This window comes from Sparus aurata, chromosome 15 (genome assembly GCF_900880675.1).
Source record: "Sparus aurata chromosome 15, fSpaAur1.1, whole genome shotgun sequence".
Classification (NCBI taxonomy): domain Eukaryota; kingdom Metazoa; phylum Chordata; class Actinopteri; order Spariformes; family Sparidae; genus Sparus; species Sparus aurata.
The window spans coordinates 4,918,370-4,932,128 of NC_044201.1; the positions used below are offsets into that span (position 1 = coordinate 4,918,370).

The following is a 13,759-nucleotide window of genomic DNA, read 5'->3' on the forward strand; positions in this document are numbered from 1 at the left end:
GTTTGCGGGACAAATAAAGGAATTCTGATTCTGATTCGGATGCAGTGGATTAAGATTTCTCAGAACTATTATTAAATCCTTTACTGTACCTCCTCTTCTTCTCTGCTCGTCCCCTTCTCTCCTCCTGTGTGCTGCAGGTCATGGTGAGATGGTTCAGAGGATCTTGGACATCCTGCGCTTCTTATGGGCCATAATTCTGGCCATGGTGGATGGACTGACTCAGTGGCTCAACCTCCTGACTAAACAGTACAGAGAGACATCTACTGTCCTGTGCAATGAACGTTATTTCATCATGCACAAGATAGAGCAGGTAAACACTAAAACAGACACTTTTGTGTAAGATCCTGAATTATGATTATTATTTTTTTTTTTACCTTGCCCAAGGTCATGTTTTCACCTGTGCGCATTTGTTTTTTTTTCTTGTTGGTTGGTTTGTCATTGTGATTGCACAGAAACTACTGAATCGATTTCCGTGAAACTTGACTGGCAGATTGGTATCGGCCCAGAATAGACACCATTAACTTAAGATGCAGGAATTTTTTCTTACTTTCTTTAACAATGTGAGATAGGGCATTTTCAAAATGTCTGTTATTTTATCAGGAGATCATGCAAAAATAGGCCTATTTAAGTACAGGTATCTATGAGATACAATTTATTAAAATAAAAAAACAGACCTAGCAGATTTAAATGTGTTTCATATGATACTGGATGAGGCTTAATTGAATTAACAGGGACTGTTGGGCCTTGGCAGATTTTATTATTATGACTAGGTGCTATATGAATACTGTGAATACAAAAACGCTAAATCCACTGTGAAATCTACACAGTCCATATTGAGAGTCTGCGTCATAAAACGTGGCGTAACATATTCTGTAAGGTTCTGATGTCACAACTATACAGTCACTGAGGGGCAGTGACGCCACAGCCGCGCCCCCAGCAAAGCCGTGGTTGTAAAAACAACAGCAGAGCTAATGAGGAAACATGCTGGGCCTGCTCAGGCATGTGGGAGTGGATCAATCAGATCAAACTGGGATTTTTTCAGGAGGGTGGCTTAAAGAGCCAGGAGGGTTCACACAGGAGGCTGCAGCAATAAACACTAAGAGAACATGACCAGGTCTAAATCTAGTATATGGCTGAACCGTGTCTGGTCAAGTGTATTAACAACAACACAAGATATGCCTATGAATACTTAATCTGAAAAGAAACTTTTGTCTCCCAACCCCTGATCCTAAACCCACCCTTAAACCTTAAGCTACTGAGCCTTCACCGTACCAATTCCTTCATTCCCCTTTAAGCCATTCAAAGGGCACAAAGCAGGGGTAAGACGAACATCAGTACCCAAGCTGTTGCTGATCTTTTCCATGACCCTCTGCCAATAGGTGGCTAATCTAGGGGTGTTAAAGCACATATGCACTAGACGCCTTGTTCTGTGTGGCGTCGCCAGCAGTAGTTCTTATTCCTTCCTGCCCTTTTAATTTTTCACAGGTGTCAAGTGGAGTCTATTGAGTATTTTGAAATGAAAGTTTAGACCTGGTATCTCTCATTGGATTTAACATCTCCTTCAGTAATTTATTCCACCCATCTTCTTCAGACTTAACCTTTAAATCCCTTTCCCATGCAGCTTTAAGGCTGATGGCTTGATCTGAGAGCATATAGTAGATTGGAGAGCCGGTCTCTAAATTGGATATATCTCCTGTATAGTTTTTTCCCTGTAAATTACAGTGTTCTTTTTCTTGGGTATATTATTCCAAATATTCCTAATTTTTGGAAATGATTGGGTTCACGATATCATCTATTAAGTACTGGCTTTAAGTAGTCTGCTGCCTTGATTGCAGAATTGCAAAATAAGGTGCATTGTGACATTAAAGCTTGTGAGCATTTTCTTGATGTTCATACCTAAAATAAAAAATAAATCAAAAACTGGCCTTACGAACGCTCACATACACATGTAATTACACACAACCTCTAACTACTGTCTATCCCTCTAATTGGCAGCATCCTACAACAGCAGACTCCGCAGACGACCAGCTATCTCAGGGCAGTGAGAGTCCCACACTGGAGACCTTTATGGATGAAACTGAAATAGAAAACTCAACCAAATACAGGTTAGCATGATAAAAAAAGATGTTGTCAAGTGTGTATTCTATTAACCAACTACATTTGATGGAGAGGCACCCCTCCTAGAACACATCACACTGTGAATGTGGTTCCATTTAGGTGAACATTTGGCTTGTATTTCTAGCTGATGTAATTGCCATGAAATACCCTGAATACCCTTTTCATCTTCACTTTTTCATTTTTGTGTGTTTTTTATTGCTGTCTCAGCTGCCTGGAGGTGAATAGCGGGGCTGTGACAGGCCGGTCTACCCCCAGGCCCAGGCTCAGCAGCATTGAGAACCTCCTGAGTCCAGAACCCCAATCCAGCAGCAGCATGGAGCTTATATCAGTCCCATCCAAACAACATCACAGACACTCCAGAACAGCCAGCGAGCTGCTGGGAGACAGGTACATACTGTGCACCCACCTGACTGAAGAAGCCTAACAACAGACGGCGTTACTGGCTTCTTCTGACCACCTTGGTTCCACAGAGTGGAGTCAAGACTGTGTTAAAAAAAAAAAAAAAAAACTGTACTTTATTACAATTTATGTACACCACCTTTATATAAATGAGACCCTAGGTCATGGGTTCGTTCAAATAAAGTTTGAGTTAAAGTTTAAATAAAAGGCTGGTCATGAATCCAATGAAAAATGAGCACAAATTGATTGTTGTGACGCTCCCTTCTCTGTGTGCAGGCACTTCTTCATCGAGGAGCTGGAACAGAGCCGAGACTTTTACACCAACCAGAACCGTCTGCTGAAGCTGCTTTTTGCCTTGTACAATCTGCTGGCTGCTAACTCGGAGCTAGTCTGCTATTTCATCATCGTGTTGAACAACGTGGTCAGTGCCTCTGTGATATCATTGCTCCTGCCCATTCTGGTGTTCCTGTGGGCTATGTTGTCTGTTCCGAGACCGACCAAGAGGTTTTGGATGACGGCTATAGTCTACACAGAGGTACGAACACTGAGAGACACAGATTAGAAACTTTAGGAACTTTTCTAACGTGAAAATATGGAAGCCCCTGAGTGTGTGTATGTGATGCATCACTTACTGGTTATAAGAGTTGGAGATCTCACCACTGTCATTAATTACTGAATTACATCATCACAAAAGATCACAGATGTTACTGACAGTTGCCTTTTCTGTGCTCTTCCCTGGGCCGACTGGTGATACTGCTGTACTGCTCTGCTCCTTCAGGTGATGGTGGTGGTGAAATACCTTTTCCAGTTTGGATTCTTCCCCTGGAACAGTGTTTATGAGATGACTCTAAACGAAGACAAACCTTTCTTCCCACCCCGTATCCTTGGCCTGGAGAAGACTGACAACTACATCCGATATGATCTTCTCCAGCTGCTGGTTCTGTTCTTTCACAGATCCCTGCTCATGGTGAGTCAGTATTTACAGTGGTTACAGTGGTGGTTACACTTGACAAATCAGTAAGCAAGGCCATGTTAATCTGATGGTACAGCGTGAAAGCAGCAAGGTTATAATTTAGCTAAATATACCCTTGACTTTTTTACAGTCAACTGTTACAGTTGCTGCCAGACCATTATAGTCTGGATGACAAAATGCAATGACTTCAGATGCAAACCACTGTCCTCATGGATTTTTAGCTATAAGGAGTCCAAAATCTGATGGCCAGTCAAGAAAACATTCATGTTATGTTGATCAATGTCATTATATAGGAAAAAATGAAGAAATAAGGATTGATGAGCTGTCCTTTCTCCATTAGACTAACTAGTGCAGTGCCCGTAAGAAAAGTGTATTCCTATAAAAAAGTGGGAGGTTAAGGAGCTTTTTCATGGATGGCCAAATGAGGCTGTGTTTGAAGGTGGGATGTCAGGGATATTTAGGTTTGTTGTGAAATCCGATATTCCAGGGTATAATTGGCGGTTTTTGACTATTTTGATTTTGCCATTATATTTCATCTTAAAAGCTATTTACTTGGTGTCATTATTTTCAGCACAACCTCACATGTGTGACTGTACAGTTCTTTTTTCATTTTGACATACTGTATTAACAAAATGGACCTAAAATCACAAAAAAACCATAAAATCCGAGTAGAAAAAGTTAGATTTTTTTACTGTGAAAACCACAAACATGTTTAACAAACCGTTTTTTTTTATTTTTTTTTACTTATAATGCAAATATAAATTGTTGTTTGCTAAATTTGTGCATACATTTAAAAAATGTACGAAGTTATATGTAACTATTTACATTTAAATGCAGGCAATGTTCAGGTCTGCCTGAGCTCCTTCCACTTGAATGAAGAGCTGGACTGCCTGCTACACATTCAGCTTCTCCTCATTCTGACTCATTAAACAAAAAACCGACTCCACTACACACTAAACACACTACACCAAACACTACATAACACACTAACTACACACTCCAAACACGCTAAATGTCACAAATCTCGCAACTCTCAATATCGCTGTCCTAGGTCCCTCCCACAACTTCCTGTTCCTCAACAACCAAACTTGCTGCTTGGACACTTTCGTGACAAAAGCCCGTTTTTACAGTTTCTTCCTGCACCAGACACAAAGCAAACGTGACGGCAATGTTCACGAAAAAGCGTGGCGGACATTATTTACCCTAGGTCCGGTTTTGGACGTGCCGATGCTTCCGGTCCGTCGCCTCGGGAGGTGGGCCGTTTAGCTAGCGGCTAGCGGCTAGCGGCTAGCTGCTAGCTGCTAGCTAGCGGCTAGCTACACACGAACATCCACAGATTCCGATTCCACTTTGTTGTCCGCGCGTCTCCAGATCTCCTCAGACCCGAACAGACTCGGTCCGGACTCGTTTAATCTCATTAATCCACAACAGTCAGTTTAGATGCACAGAACAGAACAGAACAGAACGGACCGAACCACCGGCAAAATCCCGGTCCAGCTCGCACCGCTGCAGGTATAAATCCGCTTGTTTCTTCAGGTATGTCGTGGGCTTGAGCTCTGCAGTGATTGGCTCTGGTGCGCACGTGGCCACTGTGTGCAGTGATTGGCTCTGGTGCGCACGTGACTGTGGTGGCTCTGGTGGACAATGCTCGGCGGAATTTGTAAAGCATTTATGAAATAATTTATTCACGGTATCATTGCAGTCCAAACAAATGCTTAGATGCACACCACTGAACCACGCAGCAGCCATGTTGAAAGTCTCGGGTCAGTGTGATCCTTATCCCCAGAGATATTTGACCAACAGACACATACACACACACACACACACACACACACACACACAGACAGACAGAGATTCCGTGCTTTTATAGAGAGATGAACCTGACACACACACCTATGTTATTGAATGTCTAAGTAATTTTTCTGCCATCTATCATTTTTCCTGTCATTAAGACACTTTATTTTGCTGTTTTGATAATCTGTTCAAAGTGTCGTTGATGTAACCTAATTACACTGCTGTGGCGAAGCTAACCACTGTCTCTGTTACAACTTTGCAAAGCCCCTTTCTTGTTCACTGCACTATTGACTGGTCGGATCTTGTGTCAAGAGAAATAAAACACCCCAGGAAGAAAACGCGAGCGCCTTTTCACCAGTTCCCAGGCCGTAAGCACAGGGGAGAATACAGAGATCAGACTTAGAAAATGAATTATTATAAATAGTTTTTCCTCACATGCCCCTCAGTGCTTCTGAGGAATGCTAAGACTTCGTTTTTACTTATTTTCCTCTGGATAACATGAATACATGTTGCCAAGTGTCATTAAGGTTTCTTAGATGTTGAGGAGAAAGCTCAACCAGATCCAGTGAAAAATAAGCAGTTGGTGAGACTGCACATACACATGTGCACAAAGATGAGGGCCACACTTCAGAAATTCACAACTAAAAAAGAAAATGACTACAACAAGGTCCCATGAATTTGATGGAAGTTTTAACCTGAAGTTTTGAGAAAATACATGACATGAACTTCGGAATTCGCAATTCTGGGTGACTTGGCGTGGAATAACAATATCGACAATGTGTGTGTGTGTGTGTGTGTGTGTGTGTGTGTGTGTGTGTGTGTGTGTGTGTGTGTACAGCGTTATGGCCTGTGGGACCATGAGGGCCCCCTAGAGGCGCAGAGCCCCTCATCAGAGAGTTGTAAGGATGAGGGAGATGAAGATGGAAGAAGGAAGGAGAAGGAGGAAGAGGGCAGAGTCAGCTCAACATCCATTGTGGAAAACCTAGAAATAGATGAACTGGACCAGCTGGAAAAGGTTTGTGTAAATATGTGATGTTAGCTGTTATTGATTACTGATCTATCAGTATCTGTTTTGAAGAGAGTGTTCTTGGCCGTTGAACAAAGAAATTACCTAATGTAATCGTATCAGTATGTTAAAGACTACTTTAATAGTTTTTGAATCCAGTGTTTTTGTCATTGTAGCATGACCCAAATACCAGCTCTGCTGCTGCTGTCGCTCCACAGCCTCCTCCAGCGGAACCAGCACCCAGCGGGTTCGAAGATGGACAGGTGGAAACTCCATCTGGGCTGACACACACACTAAATCCTCCCAGTAGCTCAAAAGAAGATAAGACGGAGGGAGACAGTGAGCAGGTCACAGAGGAGGTCCCAAAAAAATCTAGCAGCATCCGCTTCCGGAGGAAACCTAAAAAGCCCAAACTAAAGCGCAACAAAGGTTTGTGGCTTCACTTCGTGTAGACTATGACAGCAGAGGTGTGACTCGTAACATTAACTCTGGCTGCATTCCATTAACGTGTCCCACATCCATGGGTCTGGTATTGTGCGAGCTTCCCCACTTGCTCTTTTTTTTATCTACTATGATGGTCAAACTATCTACAGTGACTAAAGAAACAAATCATACAAAAATTTAAATTCAGTCCTTATCTACTCACTCCCATGTCCACAAAACATTTCTGGATATTCTCAGCATATAGCATTGCAGCAAGTAGCTTGGAGCTTGTTTCAAATCATAAAAAAGCACAAAATGGCTCCATACATCTCATTTGGTGTAATCCATGTCTCTGGAAACCCCAAGTCCCCAAACTGTTTAAAAAAGACATGAAAAGTTGAGCTTATACACCTCATTCAGATGTGGTGCACGCTAACTATTTTAGCTTAGCAGCTACCGTGAAGATTTCGGCTCCAAAAAGTGTGTAAATGACATCTTTTGGAATCTTAGGGCCTCTTGAGACTGGCATTACACTATTATTTTATGTTATTATATCTGATAAGATGTCTCCTGCTTAAAATGAAAGCATACAAGGCTAAGTATTCCTTTGTGATTCATACCTAAGTTAAAAAAGATGTGGTCTCGATCATGATACCCGGCCTATATTTAACCGACTGTGACTGTTTTGGCTTTCTACTCTCACAACTGAACAAATTTAGAGGTGCGCATTTGATTAAAATGGTCACGCAGAATACAAATAAATCATGAAAAAACACATCCATGTCACCTCTCGGGCTCCGTACGTACATGTTATTGTAGGCTGCAGGAATTTTCACATCTAAGGTAAATTCATGCTGTTAATTGAGGTCGACTCGACTTTTTCCCATTCATGTTATTTGGTATTTTCTGTTTGTGTTGGTCATCTCCTTGCTGATGTGTCAGACCAAAATACACTGATATAGCGCGTGTTACAAAGAGAAAACATTTTCAAAAAGATATCGTACAATATCTTTCTACTTTATTCTGCTCACCCCTCCTTGGTTGTGGTTCTGACTGTCCAGAGGAGTCAACAGCTGAGCCTGCAGATCCCTCTGAGGAACCGGAGGAGGAGAAGAAGAAGAAGCAGAAAGGCAAGAAGAGAGAGGAAGCAAGTCAAAGATTGATGGCTGTTGGAAACAAGATAGCACATGTCTTCATCTCTGGGTGAGTACAGTATAGAGGAGGGTATATAGGGGTCTGAAACTAAAATTAGCTTGGGGTCACCGCTTGAATTGTCATCGCATAGCAGGGCCACTTAAGCGTTCAACTACTGTACAGCAAGAAAGAGCAGTAACACAAATATTATAATTTATAACACAAAAAATGTTAACAGCAGTGTGTTTGCATTATTATATGATTTAGTTTAAACAGTCACCACAGTCACCCTCTAAGAACATTTGTCAATATATTAAACTTGTTGAAGACTAAATCATCAATAATGTATTTCGAAAATAGTTTTAGATTAAAACAAATAATGTAGTTTGAATACTTAAAAAAACACTGTCCGACTGAAATGTGATTTGTTTTCCATGAATGCAGGGCTTTAATGTGTGCCATCTTGTTTTGCTCTGCAGTATCCAGAGTGTTTACAGGCCAGCTCAGGGGTTCTTCAGGAGTATTCTCCACGCTGAGTACCGGGCTGCCACCGATGTCTATGCACTCATGTTCCTCACTGATGTCATCGACTTCATTGTCATTGTCTTTGGGTTTTGGGCTTTTGGGGTGAGAGATCCGTAGACCCACTCAACCAACTTGCTGTAGTTTGCTAGACCAGTTAATGGAGTAAATCCCTCGTGACTTGCGTCTCTCTGCTTCAGAAACACAGTGCAGCCGCTGACATCGCCTCCACCCTGTCAGAGGACCAGGTTCCTGAAGCCTTCCTGGTAATGCTGCTCATCCAGTTCAGCACCATGATCATCGACAGAGCTTTGTATCTACGCAAGGCTGTCTTAGGAAAGCTCATCTTTCAGGTGCAGTTCGCATATTCAGTCTCTGAGCATTCGTGATTCTCTTTGTCTGGTTGCATGTTTTCCTCTTTGAAGTCAAGAGGTGGAGGACTGTGGCTCTCTGTCAGCTGTTTACCATCACAAATTTAAAAAATCACAAACATGTCCTTGATACAGCTATCTTAGCAAATTGATTTCCATAAATGTTCTCTTCATGCCCAAACAGTGAACTATTGCAACAGGTAACATCCATAGCCCCACAACAAAGTGTTGCCATTACACTGTCTTTGCATTGTCACACGAGCCAAGCAGCCCCGCACCAGCGTATCATTTTATTCAGCATGCTGGCATTACAGAACGAAAAGAGTTGTGACGGTACACATCATAATGTTGAGGTCTGTGATTTTTGATTCCACCTCGTTTCCACCTGGAAGTCTAAGAATTGTGCCAGCAAACTGTTTATAACCATGTGGATGCTGTGATATTGTGTTGTGATCAGGATTCTGACCCACCAGGCGTCGTGCAAAGTGACAAAGATACGTGTTTTGCTTGAAGTTACATCACATAAGCACCATCAGTAAATAGCAGACCCTGTCTGGCTCTCACTGGAGAGGGATGCTGTTTTCTGGAGACTCAGTGGGGTGGGCTGACCTGTTTTATATAGTTTTATAAAAGTATACCAACACAATACTGACAGGGGGAAAAAAAAGGTCAGTAGCGGTATTTCCATAAAGCATTTTTTCATCAGTTTCATTTGCAAAAGACAAATCTACCTCAAGTGGAAACAGATTTGCAGAGTAAACTCGAACATTCAACTCATAACTCATTACACTGATTATACTGTTTATATTTGTACATATAATGTATATAGGAGATTATTGCTATTTCTTACCTTTTTATCATGTGGTTTATTTTTACAATTTAATATTATTATTAACTATTATGGTTTATTTTAACTGAACTGTGACACACAAATTTCCCCGTTTGCGGGACTAAGAAAGGAACTTGGATTCTGGTTCATATGACTGATCAGCTGTTTCCATGTCGTTGTCGACATCTTATCGCCCCTTGCATTATGATCATTGCATTTCTTCATCGTCACCTGACAACATGCAACAATGCCTGCTGACATGCAAGAGCAATTACAAGCCGCTTTATTGAAAGTAATAATTGTCTCCTGGTTTGTTTACCTCTAGCCTCTGTTGACCTCCACAGCAACGCGTGATGTAACCATGCAGCCTACACCACATCAGCCTCTGACGAAATTTGGCATTATTTCCTCATAAAAGTTGTCAAAGTTAATACTTGCTGCAACATAACTGTAGTTAGATCTTGTAACTTTGCTTTGTGGGTTCAAGCGTGGGATATTTCATTTTTTTATTTTGAGCAATTTCCAGTGAAAGTTCTGTTCAGTCGTCTGACTGTGAACGCCATCAGAACGTCACACCCCTGTTCCACCCTTCTCCCCGAGAGGCGTGGAATCATGTCTTGCCGCTCACTGAGTACCTCCACTGAGGGATCAGAGCAAAACAAAACTGTCCTCCCATTCCGCCAACGTAACTTTCACACAGACAATATGGTTGGACTTTTTTTTTGAAAGACCCAGATTGGCCTGCAGTATTTGTTAGGATGATATTTGCTCTTCATTTTTAGAACATCTCTACTAACGTGCTTCTCTGCATTCAAAGTATTTGATCACTTTCCTGTCACCCTTCATATCCTCGCTCTGACTTTCCTTTCCTACAGGTGATACTGGTGTTCGGGATCCATCTGTGGATGTTCTTCATCCTGCCAGCTGTCACTGAAAGGTAAAGCCAAACTAAATCACATTTATTAAATTATAGTATTCATGGTAAACTATTGTGTGTTGTTCTTTGGGATTTGGCTTTAATCTTCTTTTCTCTCCTTCTGTGTTTAGGAAGTTCAATCAGAACTTTGTGGCTCAGCTCTGGTACTTTGTCAAGTGTATTTACTTTGGCCTGTCAGCTTATCAGATCCGCTGTGGATACCCCACCCGCATCCTCGGCAACTTCCTCACAAAGAAATACAACCACCTCAACCTGTTTCTCTTCCAAGGGTAAAGACACAGATCACATCTGCAGCTCTCTGTGCAGTTTAGTCGAATGATCATTTGGAACATTTGGGAGTTCTGAAGTCCCAAAAAACGTGTTCGGTTGCATTGGAGTTATATATGATTCTTTTAGTCCTGCTAAAACGATGAGATCAACAAACTAGTATGTATAATGACAGATGAGGTGCACTTGCTTGGAGCCTCTGCCTTGTTTGCACTGCATGGTATGACTCGGCTCACTTATGGTAACAGGTACCTTTTTTTGGATAATTTTTTTTCTGCAGAGATCATTATTAGCCGACTGATATAGTGTTGCTGCGTGAAACTGCCATGACATCATCTTCAGTGTGACACAGGGGGATGGTGTTCTTGATTAAGTTCGGGGTCAAGTTATTTTATTTGTACCAATGGGTAGATTTGATTTGCTGTAGAAGATGAGGCATCCATCTTAACACACATTTTAGAATGACACTGAAACAAGAAAGTCATAAACGTCATAAAACATGACTCACAAACTGGCTCAGGGTACGTGACAAGAAGAAAGTAAGAGATTTTATATAAAACAAGAATGGTTTGTTAAAGGATTGTTGACACAAACGATAAGACAACCAAAAGAAAAAGATGTAGGTTGGATGCCAGCTGTAGGAACGGAGAGCTCCACCCGTTTATACAGTCTGGCAGCGATACCAGATGAGCTGAATCTCACAGACAACCCCACTCCAACAACCAGGCTGCTACAGGGCAAAACAAAGTCAAAGCCCATGAGAAATAAGCATGTAAGTAAGGACTATGTAACATTTCCCCAATTTTACCTGTGGTCTTAACCAAGTGTCCTCATTACACTGGAATGGCTATCACACAACATGCACGCACAATACCAGTGAACCTCCGACCACCATCTCTTTAACCAGATCCCATCCAACCCAGCAACCTTGGATTCGGAAGAGCAATTTAAGAAGAACTGTAAAAGTAAAAGAAGCATGTGAATTGAAAAGTAAATAGTCACATGACTAACCTGGTCACAAGTGCATAGGATGAGACGTGACAGGTTAAGTTAATATTATCGCGACAGATATATATAGAGAGAAATTTTCATTTAAAAAAGGCTATCATTCAAATTCACCTTAACTTCATACGATTTATACACACTCTTTATACGATTGCGGGAGGTTGAAAGAGTTTATGTAACGATAAATGTATGTTGATTGGACATGATTTGACACAGCAGTAGTCTGAGACTATAATTAGAAGCTTTTTCCTTCTTTTTCTATTGAATGGCAGCTGGCAACCAGTATTAAGGTGCATTACCTCCACCTACTATGACAAAATGAGAACAGAAAGAAACATTTAAAGAAGCATTGGATTCTTTGCACAATATTATCATATGTCAGTTATTAACACGTCATCAGAATTTCATTTATTCAGTATTCCAGCTATCGTCAACACCAGTCATCAGTGACACTCTTAGTTCAAATCAAGCCGAGCCGAGCCGTACCGCAACCATGCAGTGGAATAAGGCATATGTGTTGACTTATAGAGGAAAAGTTAGATTTTTTAATTTCCATTTCAAGATTCATCATGTAATATATTGACAGCATGATGTAGATGCTGAGCGTGTGTGTGTGTTTACGTGTGTGTGTGTGTGTGTGTGTGTGTGTGTGTGTGTAGGTTCCGCCTGGTGCCGTTCCTGGTGGAGCTGCGGGCAGTGATGGACTGGGTCTGGACTGACACCACACTGTCTCTATCAAACTGGATGTGTGTGGAGGACATTTATGCCAACATCTTCATCATCAAATGCAGCCGTGAGACAGAGAAGGTATGGAGTGTGTGAGGGCTGTGATGTTACAGCAGACCAGTACTTGGGGAAAAACACTAACAATAACCGAGTGCAGTAGAGTTCCGCAGCTCAATGATGATCATTACTGCGGGACATCTGCTGCACTCGGTAATGGACTCACAGGGCTTCCCCACAACAAGGAAGGCTTCTCGGGTAGTGAGTTTCGTTTATCTGTTCCGACAAATACGGCAACTATATCAAATGTTTGATGCCTCGACATATGTGCTGGGACCCTGTTTCTAATGTTGCTGAAGTTTGGTGCTGTTCTGAGCATTATTTGTGGCTTTTTGATGGCGGTTTTATATTTGGACCCATTAACTGCAATGTATTGTTGTCGTTCGGTCGTTTCTGAGGATGCTAAAACTACGTAAGCTAGCAGTCTACTAACTCGATCTCTCGAGAGGGAGTCTAACACAGTTTCACGGTGTGTTAGACCATGGATTGAACTTACACCGGAATATCCCTTTAAAGCGTTAAATCTTTTTAAACTTTTTACGCAAAATAAAGTTATTTGTAAAAAAAAAAAAAATGTTAGGAAAGGACTAAAAATACCAAAATAGGAGAACAAACAAACTGTTTTGTTTGATGCGTTGCTTTGGAACGTTGCCCCTGACAATGCAAACTACAGACTTTAAACTGCAGCATTGCCCTCTATTTATAGTCTGTAATAAAAAAGAATATGAAATAATTAGATAGATAGATAGATAGATAGATAGATAGATAGATAGATAGATACTTTATTTATCCCGAGGGAAATTTTGAACATCCAGTAGCTTATACATAGACACACATACACACATATTTCACCCACATAAAAAAGAACAGATCACTCACAAATAAATAGTAAAGTAAAAGTAAAAGGAATAATGTCTACATCACATTCTTCCTTGTGACTGCGAGGGAGCATTTTCATTAATTAGAGGGCCAGTGTGACTATACTTTAAACACAAGCATGTTTTGAGCTGTCCTATTTCATTTGATCATTTCAGATATCATACTGCTGAGTCATTAGAGGCTCTTGGGACAACTGACAGTGTTTTAAACTTTTAGTATTGTTAAAAACATGATAGAACAATAAACTCCAAATGTTTGAGCGCGACCTGATTTATTGTATGAATAAACTCTTAGTCGGGCCCCTCACCTGGGACTGATT

General features: G+C 41.2%; 1 protein-coding gene across 2 annotated transcripts in view; it reads left to right on the top strand.

Annotated features, from left to right (window-relative positions):
- The window catches only part of piezo1 (piezo type mechanosensitive ion channel component 1 (Er blood group)), a 99,673-nt gene that overhangs the window by 77,469 nt on the left and 8,445 nt on the right, over positions 1–13,759 (top strand). The window contains exons 34-46 of one of the 2 annotated variants that reach the window (XM_030441523.1): positions 138–310; positions 1,996–2,105; positions 2,326–2,505; positions 2,794–3,052; positions 3,296–3,484; positions 6,123–6,299; positions 6,509–6,719; positions 7,775–7,916; positions 8,327–8,474; positions 8,570–8,722; positions 10,445–10,506; positions 10,617–10,775; positions 12,438–12,585. In XM_030441523.1, coding sequence (XP_030297383.1) covers positions 138–310; positions 1,996–2,105; positions 2,326–2,505; positions 2,794–3,052; positions 3,296–3,484; positions 6,123–6,299; positions 6,509–6,719; positions 7,775–7,916; positions 8,327–8,474; positions 8,570–8,722; positions 10,445–10,506; positions 10,617–10,775; positions 12,438–12,585 — 2,111 coding nt within the window. Of the gene's footprint in view, positions 1–137; positions 311–1,995; positions 2,106–2,325; positions 2,506–2,793; positions 3,053–3,295; positions 3,485–6,122; positions 6,300–6,466; positions 6,720–7,774; positions 7,917–8,326; positions 8,475–8,569; positions 8,723–10,444; positions 10,507–10,616; positions 10,776–12,437; positions 12,586–13,759 lie in introns of both variants that reach the window. The other variant, XM_030441522.1, reaches the window with a different exon arrangement.